General features: G+C 46.2%; 1 protein-coding gene and 1 long non-coding RNA gene across 3 annotated transcripts; one reads left to right on the top strand and one right to left on the bottom strand.

Moving 5' to 3' along the window:
* Positions 1-82: 82 nt before the first annotated feature.
* Positions 83-14852, bottom strand: LOC135809379 (DNA excision repair protein ERCC-6-like). 2 transcript variants are annotated; one of them, XM_065322718.1, is made up of 19 exons: positions 14469-14852; positions 12765-12822; positions 11972-12095; positions 10214-10964; positions 9609-9836; positions 9234-9389; positions 8377-8515; positions 7578-7748; positions 7118-7294; positions 6486-6698; positions 5784-6264; positions 5379-5500; positions 4525-4635; positions 4057-4271; positions 3326-3702; positions 2842-3075; positions 2378-2576; positions 1927-1999; positions 83-1403 (listed from the first exon to the last, which is right to left on the bottom strand). In XM_065322718.1, the coding sequence occupies exons 1-19, from the start codon at positions 14681-14683 to the stop codon at positions 801-803; spliced, it is 4647 nt and encodes a 1548-aa protein (XP_065178790.1). In that variant the 5' UTR covers positions 14684-14852; the 3' UTR covers positions 83-800. The 2 variants fall into 2 exon arrangements, with proteins under 2 accessions (XP_065178790.1, XP_065178791.1); XM_065322719.1 differs by having other exon boundaries at positions 83-1400.
* A 350-nt stretch (positions 14853-15202) lies between these two features.
* Positions 15203-21745, top strand: LOC135809378 (uncharacterized). The gene is made up of 4 exons (XR_010552187.1): positions 15203-15797; positions 15937-15997; positions 20776-20882; positions 21167-21745. It is a non-coding gene; the product is annotated as an uncharacterized LOC135809378 (long non-coding RNA).
* Positions 21746-23212: the final 1467 nt, after the last annotated feature.

Raw genomic sequence — 23212 nt, 5'->3', positions numbered from 1 at the left:
CTCTCTCTCTCTCTCTCTCTCTCTCACACACACACACACACACACGCAGACACGCACACATACACAGTGCAGTTGAGAGCTATACGTCATGCAGCAAGATGTAGTTTGGATGTATGGGCTTGATATTTCAGTAACTCACTCCATGCTGCGAGTATTGGAAAGGGATGTGAATAATTTACTTTAAAAAAGTGGGAAGTATTTTGAAAGCAAAATTAATGGTTTGGCCTACAATGAATAAAATAGCATGTCGCAAGAATTGCAAATAATATTATTTTTGTATAGATGTTTTCATATGAGTTGATAATACGACAATGTTCTAAAACTTGCTGTTTCCAATAAAGCTGCTAATACTGATGAAGAAGGGGACAAGGCGTACACAGAGTACAAAATTTAATGCACGTATATGAAGATATCCCACTAATATCGGGCCACTATTGAGTACTGGCCATGGAACCGCCGCTAGTGGCATGGGGTTATAGTTCTGACAATCGGTGCCTAGCAACCATGACTACCTACTAGCTATGACTAACAGCACTCAGCCAGTGTTCATGCTGTAAGCACAGGCATATGGAAAACCGTGTAAAACCTCTTCAAAAAGATTAAAAATTGCACAGGCTGTCGGCTGTATAGCGATAGCAAACAATCAATTATTTTATTTTTTAAAGAAAAAAAGTGAGAGCCACCGCACCTCTATGAGCTACAGAATAAGAATTCTAACTGTTCTGGCCAGATCTAGACAGTGAAACAACTTCGCCAAAGCTGTATCCATTTACCCAGTGGTGACGAAAGTGGAGTGTGCATCAATGGAATTCCTCTTTCAGTGTCCAGGTACCCTCGCCGCTTGGTGACCGAGAAAAGTCACAGATCTGCCGAAGCATGGAGCGGAAGACAGTGGCACCATTCGGTGGAAGGCGCGGTGAGAAATGGGCTAAGAGCACTTCACTTGTGGCCGATGTACGATCACCCCGCGAAGTTATGAACTCCTGGGTTTCCTGAATTAGGCTGGATGTGGGTGTGGGCCTTGCTGCAGTAACATCACTTGATCCGTTTGCTTCAGTTGCTCCTGCAGGCTTGTTTGCAGTACTGCTATTGCTAATACTGTTGCTGTTGCTGCTGCTGCTGCTACTTATTGCACAAACGCTGCCACCGACCGAGTTATTCTGCCTTGCGCGCATGCGAGCCAGCAATGTTGAGGAGTGCACAGCACCAGTGGACTGCTCGGGTGCATCCTGTCTGTCCGAACCCAACGCTATCGTGCTGCTGCCAGCAAGCTTTCCGCTGCCAAACTTGATTCCAGCGTTGCAACTACCACCACCGTCGCCATTGTCACCAGCAACAGTACTACCAGCGTCTTCGCTTCCATTAATAATGTCAGCACCATCACTGCCTCCAGCGATAGCCTGCTGTAGAAGAAAACAGCAAAAGTAGGGGAAGAACCAGGATGCAGAGATTACAATACCAAATGATACAATGCAGTCAAAACCTGTCATCAACGATCACATTGGTGCAGCCAAACGTTGTCAATAATGGCAGACATGGTACAGATCCGGTATAACTGACACATATAACCAAGAGTACGTAACATGTGTTATGTACTCTTGATGTAACTATATAATTCAATAATTATACAGAGAGGGAGAGAGAGAGAGAGAGTGCGTGAGTGAGAGTGAGAGAGAGAGAGAAAGAGAGAGAGATCGAATTGAGATTTAGCTATGACTTGGTGTTTCACGCCGAAGAAATCATTAGACCCTGGGGACCAGTCAGTACGGTACGTCTTTGAAGTACTATCTATGCGTGATGCATGGCTTTCGGCTAGGTAGCAGATGGACTGTACTCAGTTGTACGCTTATTAGACATGGGATATTAAGCGGTACAAGTGGCACAACACGTTCTAGTGATGCACTACAGTACAAAACAGTGACCCACCGTCTTCTCCTTTCCTGCAGACTCTGCTTTGGCAAACAGGGCTGGTGCTTGGTTTTGCTTTCCAAACTTTGGTCTGCAACACAAACAGGCAAGGGACAATGTACTCATATAAACATGTGGTGTAAAGCCTATTAAAGGAACAAAACACAGACAAGCCATACGTTCGACTAAAAAAAGTAGAAACAGGGCATACTCACCTGCTATACACCATCCTACAAGCCAGACCCCCCCCCCCCCTCGGTTGATACAAAAGCTAGTTCAAACAAAGGGTGTTTGATGGGTTGACCTGCACCCACAATCAGCAAAGGCCACTTCCACGCACAAGTCAAAACAGAAGGTATGCAGGTGGAAGCAACTTGGGGCAGAGCGCATCGCAAAGTTTCAACAGCGAAGCATACACCGGTGGCTAGCGCAAATCCAAACACAATGCATGACCGCATGGCGTTCTTACTTTTTAGGCACGGGTTTGACGGTGCTGAAAACACCTGGCTGTGAAGAGAACTGTGCTGCGGCAGTTCTGTACTGCTCGCGAGACTTTGCCAGTTCGGAAGCGGCCTGCTTGGCCACACGGTCTGCTTCAGCCTGAATCAAAGCGTAGTCAGCGTCACCCGAGTCCATAATGCTGTCGTGCTGCAACGCGCCCAATATACCTGTACAGGGCACATCGAACAACACCACAGCAGTTCACACATGATGAACAGCAGCACAAAACAGTGAAGACCCGGAAGAGTGCAATGCGTTTGTTTCTGATCACTTTCAACCTGCTGCCTTCCACACAACAGCTCAATGGCACGAAAATCACTAAACGTTCCCCATACCCCACCGCAAGACACTGCATATCAGAGAGTAGTACTTCACTACTCCCTGCTACAAATGTAACCATGTTGCCCTGTTCTTCAGCAACAGTACACTCACCGGATTTCTTGAACAAGTTTCGGAGAATAAAGTCATCATCAGCTTGCTGGTCATTAGTGTCAGCCTGACCTCTACCACCATTGCTACTTGTCTTTGCTTGTTTCTTCCTGTCAGTGCTTGGTGACGAGGACGCGGATTGGGAAGAAGACTTAGCCATGGTGTCATCAGCTTCCTGACCTGATTTTGCTTGAACATCAATGCAGTCCAGGTGTCGAATACGGTGACCCTCTATGGCTACACAGACAAAACACGCACAAAGATAATTTGAAATATTAGCAAGTGAACAAAGCATCCATCTCCAGCATTATAATTTTCAGTGCAGCACTTCATCAAACTAGTCATGCTGCAAGCATTGATTGCCACAAGTTTACGGCAATTGTGCACGTGGTGTTCGAAAGCAATCGGCCTGACATTATGGCAGACAGCAGGAAAAACACGGTCCATGGCAAGTATTCTGTGAGTTCGTGACCAGATCTCAACTTACCCGTGTCCGGTCGTTTCTTCTTGCGTTTCTTCTGACTTGGTGGGGTGGTACCTATTGCCTGGTCACTCAACTCAGCATCATTATCGGCATCAACAACATTGACGGCGCTGCCTGGAACAGCAGCGTGTTTGCGTTTCTTTGGCATGGGAACATCGGCACCCAGTCCAGCAAAAATAGCAGCGGTTTCGGTCAGGGGTAAACCCTGAGATTTATCCTTCTTTCTGGACGGCTCCTCTGCGGATGAGGACTTTGCCACATTGGTGAAACCAATCTCATCATTCAATGTAAAGAGCTCGTGGAGATCATTTGCTTTGAAGAACCGCCGTTGGCGCGGGTCCTTCAGAATGCGATTGGTCAAGAACTGCTTGAAGATTTGCCTATAGAAATACAGACCGAGAGAGAGAGAGAGAGAGAGAGAGAGAGAGAGAGAGAGAGAGAGAGAGAGAGAGAGAGAGAGAGAGAGACAGAGAGAGAGAGAGACAGAGAGAGAGAGACAGAGAGAGAGAGAGAGACAGAGAGAGAGAGAGACAGAGAGAGAGAGAGACAGAGAGAGAGAGAGACAGAGAGAGAGGAAGAAAGAGAGAGAAAACACTATTGATAGCTTGCCGGGGATTCTAATACTGAGCAGTGCAATGCACAGGCAGGGATACAATACTAGAACAACAGTCAAAGGAAGCATTCATGGCAAAAACTCAGCACTGGCAATGTTGATGGCGCAAGAACAAACGTACCTGTGGTAGATTTTTTCTTCAATCGTTCCTGTCGTCAGCAAGCGGTACACCGTAACATGGCGCTTCTGACCTATTCGCCATGCCCGCTCGCGAGCCTGCATGTCAGTACTAGGGTTCCAGTCCGGGTCAAAGATGACCACGCGATCGGCACCGACCAGGTTGATACCCAGACCACCAACACGTGTTGTCAACAAGAATACAAAGATCGACGGGTCCTAAGCACAGGAGAGGACAGGGAAGAGCAAAAGTGGAAATTTCTCAGTAAAATTCTTCAAACACTTCTCTACCACATTCATCAGTGTTTACAAATGCCACAAAGAAACAAGAAAATCACCACACAATTTGAGGCAGCACATTGAAAGGAAAGCAACTTATCGCTATGGTGAACACTTCGGGCCAGTGGCTCAGCCACTGCTAGAGACGATAGCCCAGGGAAGAAGTGAGACGCCGAGTGTTCCAAATCCTTACATCGTTGTAGCGGTTGACAAGTGGCTGGCGGCGTGTAACAGGTGTGTCTCCGTCCATGCGAAGATAGTTGTACCCGCGCATGGCCACATAGCGCTCTAGAATGTCCAGAGTCTGTACACAGGTATAGGTATGGGTGTGGACATGTGTTGGTCCGTGCGTGCGTGCGTGCGTGTGAGTGTGTGCGGCAGAGATGAGAAAGAAAGACGGAATAGCGACGGAAAACCAGAAACAAAGCAGAACCAGAAGGATCTAAGGAAATATAGACTGCTATTGATGCACTTTCACAATATACCATGCACCCCAATCATTGGGGTTTACTTATTATTATTATTATGACGACTTTATTATTATTATTATTATTATTATTATTATTATTGACTGGTTTGAGGGAAAGAGACAAACGGGAAAAGTCTGAAGAAAAAATTGACTGTCACCACCAGGACTCGAACCAGGGACCCTCGCTTGTAGCCAACGATGCTCTAACCACTGAGCTATGGTGTAGTCGTCATCCCAGCAGAGGCCGTTCAACATTTTCTTCAGACTTCGTAACTCACACTTCCTGTGAATCCACACAGGCGGATGGGACGCAGCCCTCACTGTAACCCACACACTTCACGTACAAACTAGCACGCGGGGAGCCCCAAGTCATAAAATATTGACTGGTTTGAGGGAAAGAGACAAACGGGAAAAGTATTATTATTATTATTATCCGTCCATATGTAAGCAGTACAGCTGAGCAGGATAACAGTCATCATAAGACTCATAACACATAAAGCTAAAGTGAAAAAAGTTTAAAAATAAAGTGACACAACGTACTTCTGCTTCGAAGCTTTGCACACAGACAAGTCACATACCTGTTTAGTTTGAGAGAATATCAGAGCTCTATGAGACTGCAGGTACCACATCTTGAGCAGTGAATGGACCACGAGCAGCTTTCCAGACCGCTTCCAATAGCCATACGTAGATTCGGTGACGCCTACAAAACAGGGGGCAGCATGAACAGCCGGCACCAAATCACGTACCAAATATTTTCAGGCACATCACTTCATACCATGCCAGTGAGAGGTAAAGTGTACATCTATACCTGGTTGAGTGCTGTAACCCAACCATGTTATTGTACATGTATAACCAAACTAAACTGGCAAAGCTTCAGAAAAAAAGTAGGGGTTCTCCCCAAAACGACCAGAAAAGTCCTTTTTTTGCACTTACAAAAAGTTAAAGAGCATTTACGCACAACAAGCAAGAAATGGTTCCAGTACCTCGCAATGAATTGTTAGCATTGCTACGGACTTCATCAGGAACATCTGCGAAGGCAGCCTGGTCAGCATCAGGTACAGTGGCCGTATTGTCAGCACCACAGATCGATTCCGGCACGGTTTCCGCACCGTGAGAAGAACTGTTACCGGATACAGGCAGCACTGGATTGCTGTCAGTACCACTGCCGCTAGATGTAGGTAGGGCTGTCGCATTGCCAGCTGCAGGTAGGGTTGTCATATTGTCGGATGCAGGTAAGACTGTCATATTGTCAGCACGGCTATTGCCAGATGCAAGCAGTTCTACAGGCTGTGACGGGGTACTGGCTTTGGTTTTGGCTTTGGCTGGTGAGGACGGCACAGGCTGGGATAGATGGCCAGCACGGACGGCCCTCAGTCCCTGAGTGGAGTCAGCATCCCACGAGTCGTTTGACACAAGATCGGGGTGATTGCAGATCTTGGAAAGAGTGATGAGGCCGACAAACACCTGCAAAACAAAGATAGGGGAGGAAACGTGCATTTATCCATCAAAGAATACTCCATGCGACTTGCTATGGTGAGTTGCTACATCAATGGCCGAAAGCACATGAGTCATGACCAATGCACCACAATATCAAACAAAGAACATGTCTAGCTCTTATCCCCATACACCGGGTAACCCACAACTAGGTAAACACTTTCTGAAAATCCATCTTTACCGAGACTTACCTTCAAGTTCCCTGAGAGAATTGAGTCCACATCTCTTGACTTCAGATAAGACTTGTATGCCTTGCGCTGTTCACTTGTTAGGCGACAGAACAGGACTTGCTCATTCTTCGGCGGTAGTCCGAGGTTAATCTTCACGTCAGCTTTCACCCGTCGCAGTAGGTACGGGTTGATGGTGTCACGCAGGACACACGCACATTTGTAGGCGGTTTGGACCTGGACACACGACCAATGGAGAAAGAAGGCTAGCTGGTCAGATGGGACATTGCATACATGACTGCCACGAAGATACGGCGCAGGTAAAAATAAAATAAAAAACAATATGCAACACCACCATTCACTGGTTTGAGGGAAAGGCACAAACGGGAAACACCACTATAATAATTATAGCATCACATCCATTGTATATGTACATGTATGACCTTTCCACAATAAAGGCAGTGTCTACTGATGCAGTCAAAGCCATGTGTCCTGCTACGTTGCAGCTCTATGACTATAGCACAGAAGAAAGCACAATTACTCCTTCCAAGCAGAATGTCCACCACTACTCAATTTTTTTGTAAAAACCCAAATCTGCTTGAAGGACACTGTGCATACAGCAGAGTTTGCGAAATTTTGTACATTCAAATTCTCACCTGCTGAGTGGATGCTGTGCCATAGCCTCCCTGGGTGATGGGAATAGCAAACTCTGTCATGAACACTGGCAGCGTGCCGAGACGGCCGGGGAAGACAAAGTCGAAGATGGACCACAGCTCGCGCAGGTTGTTCTGCATGGGCGAGCCCGAAAGGATGATGCGATGGCATGTCTTGAACTATGGCAAGTCACAGACAAACAGGACAACAAGGCAACGAGAGAGAAGAGAAGTTAAATACCAATGTGGACACAACACTGATGGTTCTGACCAGAGCAACAACGCTGCAACCATGCCAGATGCTATAGTCTAAAATCTACCACCAAAGGCATAGGGCGACTACAGAACACTGGGTGGTGCATACAATAATACTATGCACAGACACCTACAGAGCAGAATGACAGCAGCAGAATCCAATGAGACTTCTTTTTTCTCTCCAAAGCATCAAGATATTGCTACTCACCATTTTGCACGTAACCGTGATGACTGCGTCGGGATTGCGGATCTTGTGCCCTTCGTCCAATATAACGTAGGACCACCTGCCCGGGAGAAGCAAGTCGGCATGAAGGCGCACACCGGTGTACGTCGTTAACAGAACACCACCGCTGGATAAAATCGTACGCACCAGTACTTCCTGCAAGCAGGGCACAAAAAGCGGAGAAGGGAAATTGCAACAAGGCGACTCGCACCATAAGCACAACTACCCACACACCCTGACAAGTGCTGTCCAGAACGGCAGCATAGCGCCAATCGTGCATACCGCAAATCAAGAATATCTCGTACCAGAAAACTCTGAATGTTTTCATCAAAAACCCGCTCACGTGCACAATTAATATTTTCATACATACAAACTGTCCGTCATACCATTCCTACATAAAGCTTGGTTTAGTATGCATTTCAATTTCAAAGCCCTAGCATACGTATAATATGAAATTAAATGGCAAACGAAATATCCTTGATTTAGAGTACTCTATTTAGTATTCGATAGCTACTTCGAGATTCGATTAACCTAAAGTCAAAGGAAAGTCAAGAGACCCACACATTGATACAATTCCAGCCCACAATCCATAGTGGTACAGGAGACGTGGGCTAGCAACAAAAGCGAAGCAAGCGGTGTCCGGGTGGTACACTAAGTCTTATCCACATCTATGTATGCCCACATGCCAACAGCCACTCTAACAAAAGCAATTCCGGCGCAGCTACAAGCTCACTACGAATGCAGAGAAGTGCACAACACCAGCATTGAAGAATGTCTTCCGTACCTTTCGTCCATTGAATGTTCCCGTGTCGTGGAGCACAGCCACGCGCACCAGCGGGTACCAGTAATGGAACTCCGCCACCCATTGGTGCAGCAGTGTTGCCGGACAAACTATCAGCACCGGGCCCATGCCGTAGTAACGTCTACATCGAGCAAGCAAGTACAGAGCAATCCGGATAACATACACATACAGCGTGTTAAAAGGCTTCTGTGACAGTCCACTAGAGTTTCAGAACTATAGTGCTGGTCAATGAAATCCAGTCCCATGACTCAAGTTTGCGCCATGCATCATTTCGCAGTCCAGTGTTCGTACAACCCTGAGGGCGTACATGAGTGACAATGAATGTATTATTCGGGGGTGTAAGCAGCATGGCCAATAGTGGCCTGGTTGTTCGCGGGGGAAAAAGATTGCTTTAACTTTGAAATAAATGATACATTCAGGAGAGAGAGAGAGAGAGAGAGAGAGAGAGAGAGAGAGAGAGAGAGAGAGAGAGAGAGAGAGAGAGAGAGAGAGAGAGAAAGAGATAGAGAGAGAGAGAGAGAGAGAGAGAGAGACAGAGACAGAGAGAGACAGAGAGAAATCACAGAAGTGGTGAGACGATTTTCGAAACAATTCAAAACAGGCACAGGCCAGGCTGAGGCGAATGTTATGATTTCCCAAATAATCAAGACGGTGGTGTACAGTAGCTCTGTCTCAGTGAGAGTTCACATATCACAATTCAAAGTCTGCACTTCTCCAAGCAGGCACCGTACGGATGCGCACGGGATTCTTTTGTGGCATGGCACAGAGTGATCTATAACCACAAATGCCGCTATGACTGTGAACAGCGGCAATGGTATACAGTTCATGGGGTTCCTTACCTCGGTGCTACAGTTATCGGTGTTTTGCTGTGGTGCAGAGCGGCCAGGAATGCAATCATCTGGATGGTCTTGCCGAGGCCCATTTCATCACCGACGATTCCTCCGACTTTCTGGGAGTGCAGCTCCCAGAGCCACTGAACGCCCACACGTTGGTACCTACCAGCACATAAAGAATCCAAATTGAACATTTTACTGATACCGTCTGATAGTTACTACAATGTAAACCCGATTGCTATTAGCAGGAGAGACAGAGGCTTGCAACCTGAGATGGTTGCAGGTACAGCACAGTTCCTATCAGAACATACCATGCAGTCAACAGTCAGGCAAGCCACAGGAGTTAAGCAAACATCCACCGAATCAGAAAGCACTACTCACATGTACAGACGGTCCCAAATGAATCCCGGCACGTTCAGCCCCCCTGGCAGCTCATGATCATCTGGGACCGTGCCGTCACGGCTGGCCTCCAGACACAGCGGCCTCTTTAGCCACGAAGGCAGTCCACAGGCATCAACATCGTCCAGGGAGTCGTCCAGTCCGTTCTCCATTGCCTCCTCTCGCCGGCAAACGATGTCTTGCTGACGCTCTTGTTCCGTGCTGATGAGACTGCGTGAGCAAACCAAACATACACGCACACATCTCACAAAAGTACCTGCTGTTTACCCCAGGAAAACCGTTTGGGAATAGTTACGTGACTCTGACTTTGGTTAGGGTGGCAAACGTGACCAAACGAGAAAATAAGGGAAAGAACATACCCACCACCTTCAATACACTGAGCTCAATGAAACAAGAGGTCTCAAACACTTCCTGTGCCTGGAGTCAAAAACTGATATCGGCCACTTTTACCATGGCTTGAAGTACATGTCTTTTCACCCGTTGTTGAAACATGCGTGCAATAAATTACATAAAAAAGGCAAATTCTTTCGACCAGATTGAGTATCAACATGGGAGTACTGCCACTACCAGCGCAAGCCGTAACTTACTCAAGCCGCTGCTGATATAGCTTTTCATCGCCATCATCACGACATGCAGTTTTCCGTTTCACAATAATCTTCTTAGGTGTGGGTGGCGACTTGATTTTTGTAGCCAATGGCTTACGACCAGCGCCCTTCTTAGTTCGTTTCTTTGCACCACTGTTGTCTTCCACCTCCTCATTTCCAGAGGAGCACTCAGATGCAACGTCCATGAAACTGTCACGCATTTCCCGCCGTGAGGGCACATACTCATCTCCTTCACTTTCACTGCCTGGGGAAGAAGGCGTTGCAACTCTTTTCGTGGAGACAGGACGCTTCCTTTGAGCTTGCTCACCAACTTCCTCTTCAGCGGCATTGTACAGAGAGCTATGCAAGTGACCGCGATCAGAGCTGGGCCCATGAGATGGTTGCGGAGGTTGCTTGGTGCCTCCACTTGCCCTTCCGGGTGGAATGTCCGACACGGCATGTGCTGACGGCACCGGTGCATTCGACGATGATGTTGCACCGCCTCGAGGTGAGAACTCCTGTGTTGTGGCTGCAGAAAGAGCACTGGTAGCACCGTGTGTCATCACCGCCCCAGCAGTTGCTGCTGGCCGTGTTGACGCCACATCAGCCAAGCTGCTGCCGAACGGTGTCATCTGGCCCAGGCGCACTAGCTCTTCGCGCTGCTCTCGCTCACGCGCAGAGATCTGTCCCGACTTCATTGCTCTGTTGGTGTTCTTGCGAGCCACTGTACTCAGGGCATCAGCAAAAGACACACCTACGACAGAGGAAGAAAAAGCACACATAGCACACATAACTGAAGACAGCATAAGCTGAATTACATACAACTGCTCGCATAGCACTGTATATAGCACAATAGCTCGTGCATGCTGTACATTCGAAAGAAAAATCGTTCATCGAAGCACAAAATCTGGGTTATCTGCATGAGTAAATATTCACTTTGGACAGAGGAGGCAACCGTTGGCGTCCATGCTTCGCTGGGTTATTGTACTCAGTCTTCAGCAGCGGTGCAAAGAGCTCCGGAACGACGCATCCTCTCCGCTTGAGGCGATCGATGCGGTCTGGTGTAAGCTCATAGAATACTGATCGCAGTTGCCGAACAAACGATTTACCAATGCTGGCCTCGAGGCCATTTCTGAATTCCAGCTTTGACGTATGCAACCAGTCCACGCGCATGATGACTCGCACAATCGTACACTCACTGTACATGTGCATGTTCGAATTTTTTGATTTTTTAAATCAAAACATATGCGCGCGGACGACGCGAAACATAGATATAAAAAATGATGGCCTTATGGGTCAATGTGGAGCATGCTGCCTTCATTACATAACTTGCCTGCATCCTTGTACTCATGCACTCAAACCCACAATCTCTCGTACATGTACCACCACACCCGGCTCTTTCTTGATTCGTTCAATTACTGACGCAATCTCTAAATTTTGGGTACACAAACTCCAGTTCCATACGAAAGTTGGTTTCAAACCACAGGGAGAGTGTGGTGTTTGATTATCCGCACTGCACGGATGCAGCTGCATGATCCCCATGATGTAGTGAAGGCAGCGTGCCGTGCAACTAGCTCATAGAAAAGAGATCACAGCTGCATACTCTTAGATTTGGACTCTTGCTACAAATAAACACAAGAGTACATAACCCCAAAGACTGCAAAGAGTGTGCAACCTCTATCCAGTGCTGCAATGGCAGAACTTAACACACCACGTGACATGGTTCGACAGAACAAAAGACAACTACAGTTGCCCTCTTACCATTTGTCTCATCAACTTCACAGTCATTATCACTGCCACTATCGAGTTCATTGATAGGTTGGCCAGACTGAAGCTTCTTCTTCAAACGTTTCTCCTTGGCTTCCAGGGAATGGAGATCCTTCACCTGCAAGCGAGCACACAGAAGAAAGCACACGGCTCTGCACACATATCGCACAGTGGAGACTAGAGCACGAAGTATTACCAGTGCCCAGCTTAGAGACTGGGAGACTCCAGTGAAGGAGAATCATGCAATACACTATGTTACAGCTGTCAGACCTTGCCTGTCCGCACATGTTTAAAAAAACCATCCGGATTGGGGAGGGAACTGGACAACCGAAAAAAGAAAAACAACTTTTTCCATAGTATTAACTGTGGTTCCAAGCAATTTCCAACAGAATCGAAGAAAAAGAAAGAAAAAGAAGACCACATAAGCGAGATGCAAAAATGAGAAAGGACACACCGCTTACGAGTTATGAGTAACTGTCTACTACTGTAACAAGATAATAGGCGGTCAGAAAGTGCGATGACTAAGCACAAAACTGACAGACTACTGAGACATTCAACGACCTGACACCTAGCTCTAACACATCTCCGGTGCGCAAACCAGCAGCCTTCCAGCTTGGAAGGTTAAAGTCAAGGATATGGTATGACCTATGACCATGTGTCCTTTCTCATGTTTACATTTTACTATTGGCACAGTACCCGCGTTCAATTCTGCACATGAGCGAGACCTGACCGTATAGCATAGGCAGTGACTACTGCAGAAGAGCAGAACAGGAAAGGCAGCACTTACAATCTTCTTTCTCTCCAGAGCGGTGTGCTTTGTACCCGATAGACCTATACGCTTCAGCCTGTTATCGAACGCAACACGTTACACATCCACACACATCACACACACACACACACACACATCACACACACACACATCACACACACACACACACACACACACACACGCACATGCACACACACACACACACGCATGACCAAACAACCATGCATACACGTGTATGAGGGTCTGCCCTGTACCAGCCACCTAGGATGAGATCTACTAGTACCAGTCAGCCAGAAATGGTGTGTGTGTGTGGGGGGGGGGGGGGGGGGGGGGGAGCCAACAGCGGTCCAACCCACAAATAACTGTCATTGACGGGTTAAGTTTCACTGCCATCGGGTAGTTAGATCCCCAGCATAGCCAAGGTTCTGCCTCGGTGGAACGTTGTGCTTTGCGCCAGGTTGATGATCGGATGAGCAAGACTTATGGCTATTACCCAGGAATGAGTTACTTCTAGGGAGGGGGTCCGGGGTAGAAGAAGAAAAAAAAGAAAGAAAATTCCCGATTGGCGGTGACGTTCGCTGCATCAAGCTGTGCACCGGCAATCCACGGACGGCTGCAGTCCACGTGGTCATCAAGTACATGTAGTACAATGCAGTTAGTCAGATGAGAGTCGAGAGGCTGCACTGCAGTGCAATACTTGTGCTACAGTGGACACTGCTACTAAATCGATTCTTCTCGGGCCTCTCGGCACATTTCAGTGAAAGAAGAAATTCAATCCTGTCCTTTCCTGTACAGTGGCTGGGCAGATACACCCTTCACATTTCACGAAATGATTCTAACCTCATCACTGCCTCTTACTCTTGAAAAGCACAGTCCAATGGATACTGTAGAACGGGTAATTTTAGCGACGTAAAAACCCTAGCGAATTTAGCGATCTACTCATTTTCGCTAAAGTTTCAAGTCGCTAATCCGTTGAGACATTAGTAGTGCACTGGTGATCCGTGAGTAAAATCGCTGCAAATCGCTAAAATAAAACGTCGCTAGCCCGTTGACAATGGGAAAACGCTAAAATTAATAGTCGCTAAAATTCCCCGTTCTACAGTAGTTCAACTTTTTCCTTTGGTTCTCATTACATGTACGTTATAATTTACAATAGTAATTTCTTATCAAGGAAAGAAAAACTACAAATTCCAAGCTCATCCGATGATCAATTAGGAGTCAGAAATTCACGAACCAGTTTACGGGCATTCTCTTCAAATGAGATACAAGGAACCAGAACCAATGAAACGTAAGGCTAAATAGCATCACAAGGGTGGTAACCATTACAACTATAAGTGTAGGTGAATTTAGCGAAGAATTAAGCACAAGGGGTGATTTAAAAAAAGGAAAGAGAGAAAGAGGTGAGAAGTGAGACAAGAGGGACTAAAACACACACTGTGCAAATTAAAACACCCAAGGGACGCTGCATTCAATTGGATTCAGAGATATCAGTAAACAACATAAGAGATATTACGGTTCGTGAATTTCTGAGTCCTGATGTGGTGGTGAAGAGCTCGACATTTGCAGTTTTTTCTTTCCTTGATAAGCTTCCTGTCTCCAAGAAAGTTCAGCAATTTCTCAATTCGTTATTAAAGAGATGGAATCCTGGGATCATGAGAGAGCACTGGAATGGCAAAATGTAAAAAGAAACACTCTTTCAAAAATTAAGATACCCTCATTTACCTGATTTGACGACCAATCTCAAGCAAGTCCTTCTCTATCCTTTTTCGCGCCAGTATCTGGTCACTGCGATCCATTTCATCCTGCAGCTGACGCATGACACCCTCTTCCAATTCATCTTGATCATAGACATCTGCACCCAGTCGAGACAATTCGTCGTCACTGTTATTGTCAAGACCAACTGTAACTGGAATTAGCTGTCTTTCCTCCTCCGCCATAGTCAACTTTCTGATGTTGGTTCAGGATCTAGTTCGACTCAATAGCCAATGCTACCAGGAATAATAGCATTCCTCTCCTCTTTACTTGTTACTCTTATTTTCATGGGATGTTTTATCCATTGAGAACATTTTCTTGAACATAGTCATTTGAACCAACTAAACACTTGCACACTGCATGCGCTGCAACAAGAAATAATTAATTATCCGCAGAATTCGATGACGAACATGTGACAGCACGTCTTTGCTCTTGAATCAGAATGATGTCATCTGGCCAAAATATCTGAACACGTGTGTACCTCTACCGTACTGCGTACATATGTACGCGTAGCTCCATATCTGCACACCATGTACCAGCACGCTCCATATCTGGGTGATCCCAGGCCAGATACGTTGCTGATTCAAAAAAATGGTACACAGATCTCCCTTTCACCAAGACTGGCAAGAGTCCCCCGGGGTTCAATCTGGTTATTTATGGACTCCTGCTTTCACCCAAAGATGACCATGATGACGTGTCCCAGAGCAGTTTTGTGGTCTGTTTGAAAGTGAGTTGCTGAACTTCCTGAGGTGTGAAGTGTGAACTAACTTGTAGAATCTACGAGTTGTTTCATTTTCCTGGTGCTGTGGCTATTTCTTCTTGGAGTTTCAAGTATGGTTCACCCTCGTTTCTTTAGGTAAAGTGGAAGGTGTCTTTTTCCAATGTGGGGTTTCCCTTCTGTTCTACCATGTCTACCGCCTGTACTGTAGTGTAGTGTAGTTCTGTTTGTGCTATATTATTGTACCTGGGATGCGCTAGACCTGCCACTGGCCGACTGGGCACTGGTGCCAGGCTGGCAGAGGTAGAGTGTTCATACTAGTGAACAGTGTGCTGGCGTGAACCATTCGCAGGGTGATTGAAGTGATGGGTGGAAGTCAAACCACAGAGAGATGCTACAGCTACCGGTATACCGCAGAGGACACTGCATGCGGCCCAAAGAAGCTGAAAAAAAGAGGAAATGCCCCCGACGGGCCTGAGACCACAAATATGGAAGCACAAGCATTCGATAATTTTTGATACAATGTAGATGGCAGGCGGGCGAATACTGGAAATGGAGCAGGATCTCACTCAAATCTCAAGGTGAGAACAATATCTGCTTGATTGCAGAATACATAATATACATCTGTGTTGGCTGACTGCTTGGCTGGCCACTACATTATATTGTAGATTGACGATGGCCATGGCACGTGTTTTCTTTACCTATCTTCTTGCGCTACAGCCAGTTCTGAGGAGGCTGTTGGAATGACATAATTATACATCAGAAGCAACTTGCCCGTAAGGTATGTGATTGTGTGTTCAAAATTGCAAGTCACGTGACTGTAAGCATAGATGGTACTGGACAGCCACTAAATGGCCTTGAATAGCATGCAGGAAGTACAGTTGTGGTCAAAGAAATCTGACCCATGAGACAACTTTAAAGCAGCGCCAAGGCTCATGCAGCCCTCGGCTGGGCTTTCGGTACGTGCATGAAGTAATTGAAATGGAAACACGGCGCTGCGTTTGACTCGCAGGTCGGATTTCTTTCAACGACTTTGGCCACGGCTGTATGTTCGGCATTAGGGGTAAGCGGATTATGCTTGGAAAATGATCAGATTATGCTCTAGCGGATGCTCGCAGAATGCTCGAGAAAACAGCCAATTATGCTTTTATATACTTCACCAAAAAGACCAAAAGAACAGATAATCGCCATGAAAAAAGGACTCGGACCATTGTCATGATGTGGACTGGGAGCTTTGTGGAGGTGCAAGACACTAATATGCAAGAGGAACACCAAATTCACAAGCAAACGCTGAACTTTTGGGAGCTGTCGTATAGTGGCTGCTAAAATATCATTCCAAATCGACAAGAAGCGCTATGTATTGTCCTTCAATAGCAGGTATGTATATAGTAGCCTTATTGGGCATCTGCCCTTGTTTTTCGGATGCCATTTTATGCTCCTTCTCAAAAAGGACCTACCGTATATTCTCTATTATAAGCGCCGTGCTTATATTGTTTCAACACCCCTCTACCCCGTGCTTATATTGGAGACTGCGCTTATATTTTTTTCAACCAATACATCCTTACAGAGCAAGAAGAAATACATGCTAGATATCATGCATGCAGCATTGATTTCCACCAAGACCGTGCTAATAATAGAGACTGTGCTTATAATGTTTCGAAAGGTGCTCACAGTGTGCTAGTAAAGACTGTGCTAGTAATGGAGATCTGTGCTTGTAATAGAGAATATATGGTAATTACAGTCAACTTCGCGAATAACGACATTCGGCGGGGCATCAGAAAAGTATCCTTATTCGCGAAGTGTCCTTATAACCGAAGTCCCATTTGAATGTATATGAACCCATATTTTGTATAGTATGACATGCATATCAAAATCAAGCTCTTTTCTTGCTCTATGTCAATGTGTACTTTATTTTCATATTGCAGTTGAAAGGAACTAAAAATTCAATATGCAAGGGAAATAAATTGAAAAATATGCCTTTTTGAGCCATCTACAGGGCCAGGGACATGTACATGTATGATGATTACTGTACAATCATGTACAACTACATGCATGTAGGTGTGCTGGTAAATCCAACACTTTTGAAGCAAAAATAAAAAAGGAAGAAAAGCCCCCCCCCCCCCTTGGCTGCATTTTCTTTTCTTTATCCATCACCATAGCTATAGGTTCTGGTACATGTACTTCTGCATGACAGGTACATGTACTTGACTGACAGGTACTTGAAATAGCTGTCAAAAGCCCAGAAAGTCGTCATTCAAGCAGTGAATATGACCTCGGGCCTGCTCCGGGCATGGAAATTCGGTCGTTATTCGCGAATTGTCGTTATATCCGCAGTCGTTATTAGCGAAGTTGACTGTATGCCAAAATTATGCATTCAATTATGCATTCAATAGCAGGTGTGTATAACAGCCTCATTGGGCATCTTCCCTTGTTTTTCGGATGCCGTTTTATGCTCCTTCTCAAAAAGGACCAGATTTATACCAAAAATTATGCCGGCATAATCCGCTTACCCCTATGAATTGGCATCGCACAGTAAACGCCCGTATAGTAGGAGGTCCATTACACAGAGATACACATTCTCTACCTGCGAAGTAACTGCATAAAAGGAACATCGAAAGCATCCCATGGGAACATGGAGTTTGCAAAGCGACCTGTTTCCTCCGAGTTCAACCGCCAATTTACAGTGAAACCCATTTGTGAATCATGAAAATACACCAGCTCTGCAGAAACCCAAAAAGCGTCGCATTTTATGCCACATGCAGTACTGCTCAACGAAATCCGGTCGGGTCACTCAAGTACACGCCGGGCATTGTGTCTACACTGTGCAGTGCACCCTGGCACACATGTACTTGCACATGTACTTTGCAGAGAGCGGCTTCTATTCAAATCGTGCTTCTTCGAAAAATCGGCTTCTATACAGGTCATGCTCTTATACGCGACACTACAGTACTGACCAACCAGAAAAATCTCAATCCCTTGACAAGACATGCAAAATCCCTATGGCACCAAAACAAGTAGAAAAGAACTTTCCTGCCCAAAAACGTTCGACGGCACAGGACTACTTGTAGTCCACTTCTGCGTACAGCACAGTTCGACCCTGCAGTGCAGTTCAATCAGTCAGTGCGCGCCTGTCGGTGCAGATCACGCGTGCCACCAGTAGCCCAGGCTAGGCTGGTCTTGAAAGTGCTGTGTACAGTTCGAAGTGCGAGTGTGTACCGTGTACCATACATTTTTTGAAGAAGAAAAAAACAGGACATTGGAGGCGAGTCCCTGGAGTTTTTAGGAAAACCTTGATCAGACAAAAAGGTGACTGTTCCCGGAGTTTGCTTGAAATCCCCGGGATCCCGAGAGTAATGTTAATTTGCTGGGATTTTCCCGAGAAAACCAGGAGGGTTGGCCTGTATGCTCTAGACCCGTGAACACTGGGCTACACAATGGTTCAAGGTGCAAACTTAACTCACGCGCCCGGATTTCATTGAGCTTAACTGTACTTTGTGAAGTCAAACCTCCTCAGCATTTTCTAGTGTGGGTGCCAAGCCTGGTCCAAAAACACCTACAATTATAGTACGTGGTCCGTGAGGCACAGGAACACATCGCGCGATGTCACGAAATGAAGTGTGACATTAGGCACTTATTACGTAGACTGTTCAGTGGCCACCATAGTGTCAGAGAGCATCTGTGTTCAAAGACCTGAAAAGACCAGTCGTACGGGTGGTCAATGAGGCCAAGTTTCACCTGCACTGGTACATGCCTGTTCCTATTGTTCGGTGTTCCTCCATTGTACATTCAGTGTTGGCGTGCTCAGCTCAAGTGAGCACGCAGAATATTTGCACGCCCAGCAAGGACTTTGAAGGAGGTCAAAGGTTGCCATTAGGGGTTATCGCAAAAAGTTTTTCGTTGTCCCTGAAACGAACGTCGTTCGTTTTGTACTGGGACCCCCTGCCTTCCCTCTGAAATGAATGCAGCTTGCTATGCTAGACGATTGTACAGTGTTGGTCGACTTGGGTTTTTGGCCCGCACCCCCCCCCCCCCCCCCCCCATCAATGATGTTCGTTTCAGGGACGACAAAAGTCACAACACACTGTTGTGATGACCCCTTAGGAGTAGCCATTAGTGCTTGGCATGTGATACATGCAATACTCAACGCAGCCCAGAGTGTGTGGTGCTGACAGACATAAGAAATACACAAAGTATGGTACTTAACCACCGCGGTTGACATGTGATCATTCTCCACCTCCGCTTTGAACTCAGGCACTGACACAATAGTGATGGTACCTGTGACTACATATACATACTGTAAACCGTGAAATTATTGCGATGGTCTAATTTCTGCGAAATTCGCGACCGCGTGGAAATCGCGAAATTTAGACAGCGCGAAAAGGAGATCCATGAAAGGTTTAGCAAGAATGCCACAGGTTTAGCGAGAATGCCATTCTGCAATCGCAAAATTAAAAACCTCGCGAACCTGTCCGGATTCTGAAAACGCGAACTAAAAACGGCGCGAAAATTTCACGCTTTACAGTAGGCTTACTGACTGCCTGGTCATATCAACATTCCAATACCTGTCTAAGTTGCTTTATGTACTCTATGAAGTATGGGGTATACAAATTTAAAAAATATAAGTCGCTCTTTGCCATTGCCTTGACGTGTGTTTTGATATACAGTATGTACCTGCTTGCCACATTAGTCTACCGGCTTTGTGGGTGGGGGGGGGGGGGGGGGCACAGGGCACAAGAGACAGATGGAGAAGGATTTTTCTAGCTTTGCGACCTGATTGGCAGCGGTAATGGGCCATTAACAACACGCCCAAAATGTGGGGTACAGTCAACTTCGTTAATAACGACTGCGGATATAGCGACAATTCTCGAATAACGACAGAATTTCCATGCCCAGAGCAAAGTCCCATCCAACTGTAATACATTATAATGAGACTTCGGGGTATAACGACACTTCGCGAATAACGACACTTTTCTGATGCCCCGCCGAGTGTCGTTATACGCGAAGTTGACTGTACGTGGTGTTTTCGTCCGAATAGCCATGACAACATGGAACGTGGCGGGAAGTAACAAATTTGATACGGACATGTAGCCAGCATACCCAGACCCTGTATCGAGATTCATTCTGTTGTTCCCGACAGTTTGTGGCCAAAAAAAGCTGTATGAACTGTGTGTGCATGCCTGTGTGAATGCACTTGCATGATACCGACGTCTGCCAGTACATAGAATACCAAAACGTGACACGTGTTGCAACATAGTATGAACGGCCTACAACATTTTCCCATGCTTCAGACTGTTACCGAAGCACTGCGTTCTCTGGTGCGTTACTTTTATGCTTGTGGCATTCAAAGCTACTGCGAGGCTACTGTCTTCTGGTTGCTTTTGTCAATGCTTTAAAAATGCTGTATATCTGTCACGTTGTTTCCATCACCAGCTAAGCTTGTCTCCAAAATATTAGATCTGGAGCACGCAAAATTCTCGTGCGTACCGGTATGATTGTGTGTATGTCATTGTGTGTGTTGTGTTGTGTTGTGTACATTCACTTTGCCATATTTGTGAATAGGGAGTGGGCAGGCTTACTGTTGGTGAGCAACTCATCACGGACACGCGCCGGTGAGGTTGCAACACATGGAGCGTCGGCCAACCATCCTGCTGGCGGTGGGCTTTCAGGTTGGTGCTGGAATGTTTCACATTTCATCGCCAATTTCTGCATTGCAATTTGAAGCTGTGTGTGTGTGTCTGTTTCACTCTCTCTCACTCCCTCTCTCTCTCTCTCTGTATAAGGCTCTGTACCCAGGCGTAGTGAGCACCATGTCGAGCTACCACATCACGCTCCAAGTTCTGTTGTGTATATCAGCATGAGCAAGTAAATGATGGTACTCGCTGGACAGATGCTCTCAAACGCTCACAAAAGGTGTTGTGTGCAATATTCTTGTTGTGTGTGTACATCACAGAACTGATTTCAACCTGCTTCGATTAACATGAGATGTGCAGCGACGGAACAGAGATCTTTGCATCCGCACTGAGCATGATCTGGGGTGTGCTGGACATCGTTGGTTGCCGGACCACGTCCTGCCCTTATTGACTACATGGTTAGGCATGGTATGATTAGCTCCTGAATTGTGAAGGAACTGACAGCATAACTGGCCAACCTACTTCTTTGACAACGTTATCAGAACTACTCGCAGTACATCACTAGTGACAGTTTACTTCCGTTTTATTGTACTTTTCACGTAACACCCCACGATTAAACTTTGTCAGACAGTTCTCACTACGTGCAGAATCTCCTGTGCGATATCCATGTGTGCCTACACTTCACATTGCCTTTTCACTGATTATATTGCAAAATCATGTCCAGGGAGATTTGTCAGTTGCCTACAGATATTTTGTGCTCACATTCCTTGCCGAATTCCCGCAGAATATAGAATTATTTGAAATGCCGCAACTCCTGGAATTTACACGGTGACAGGTTGTTGTGGTGTAGGTTATGTACTGTTGAACAGAAACATCTCCACACAGCGATAGGCACACAATGGATCTGGATATGAATCAGGGAGTGGGGTAATCCCCTATATACATGATAGGGATGATACTTGATTGATTGATTGATTGATTGATTTTATTTAACTTGCAGTGCAGGGATCATGGTGACTAGTATAAAAAGAATAACGGTGGATAGCGGGAGCAAAGCAGTGAACAGCAGCAAAAAGCGGTGATAAACTGTGATATGTGGTGGTGTTACCAATATAATCAAAAACAAAGCCTGGTAATAAATTAAAACAACAATTTTAAAAATCAACACGACAGCAAACAAGACACAGGACAATCCGAGAAGGCGTAGATATTAACGCCAGCTAAGAAACAGGTCACTACGGCTGTAAGTCCGGTGTGCGCACGTTGCAGTGTGGTGACCTACTATTAAACGAACAAGACCATTATCTTACCAGGCTACACATGCATTTGAAAATAAAGGCAATCCTTCCTTATCATCATCTAATAAACTGTTGACCAAAGCCTCTAAGTCCGCCCCATCATATTCCAATGTCGGCTGATCGACACATTCCGTTAGCCACAAATCATCATCGGTTTGGTGTGTCTGAAGCCCACCATTGTCTTCATCCTTGACCATTGACGAATCCAGAAGAAGGAGATCAGTGTCGAAGCCAGTTGAGAGACTTGTTGGTGACTCTGCAAGACTGGAATTGGCTTCATCATCAGTGAAGTACGGAGAAAGTGGAGATACCCACTCAGAGTGGCTGCTCCCTTCTTGTACACGTTTAAACATGTACTCACGACAATAATGATGATCATGCAATACATGATGACGACCGTCGGGCAAGTTGAATGTTCCTGCTGCAGAGGAGCACTGAGTGCTGCGGACTCAGACTTGACCGAGGCACAATCACTTGTACTGGATGAAGCACAATCGCTTGTACTGGAGCTCGGACTCCGGGAGCCCACAGAAGAATCGCTTTCTGTCCGTCGGAGAAGGAGTTTTAGTTGCTGTTCAGATGTACGTAGATTTGAGTTTTCAGCTTGAAGCCTTCGAATTTGGTCTTCCAACTGCTCCACGTACTTCTTCTTTCTATCACGAGCATGTTGTGCGGACACACGGTTGTTTAGTTTTCTTCTTTGACGCTTTTCTTGATCAGACAGATGGTCAAGATTGACTCGTTTCCGTCTCTCCATCGAGGCATCTGAGGGTGAGGCTGGAAGGCTCGATAGGTCGTCCAAGGAGGCCATATTACTACAAGTGAACTGACTAGACTATTGGTAAAGGGTTGTAAGATTAAAAAAATAGAACTAGCACATCCGGCCGGAGTTACACCAGTTTATTCGGGACCTTGTGACCACGCTCGTGACATGCAGGACCTGTATACGGTGACTTCCAAGTGCGGCACCTGCGAATTTCCCATACGCACAACAGATGCATTTTCGTGCCCCTTGGCCTTGGATCAGCTTGGGGCCCCATTCAACTACGGTGGAGAATCGCATACGGC

This window comes from Sycon ciliatum, chromosome 2, assembly GCF_964019385.1.
Source record: "Sycon ciliatum chromosome 2, ocSycCili1.1, whole genome shotgun sequence".
Lineage (NCBI taxonomy): Eukaryota > Metazoa > Porifera > Calcarea > Leucosolenida > Sycettidae > Sycon > Sycon ciliatum.
This window is presented reverse-complemented; position numbering and strand designations above follow the sequence as displayed.

Coding starts and splice junctions, on each gene's coding strand:
- LOC135809379 (XM_065322718.1), bottom strand. CDS start 14,683: ATGGCGGAGGAGGAAAGACAGCTAATTCCAGTTACAGTTGGTCTTGAC. Junction 9,837..10,213: donor CTATATCAGCAGCGGCTTGA/GTAAGTTACGGC, acceptor TTGCTCACGCAG/TCTCATCAGCACGGAACAAG. Junction 3,076..3,325: donor GAAGAAACGACCGGACACGG/GTAAGTTGAGAT, acceptor TTGTCTGTGTAG/CCATAGAGGGTCACCGTATT.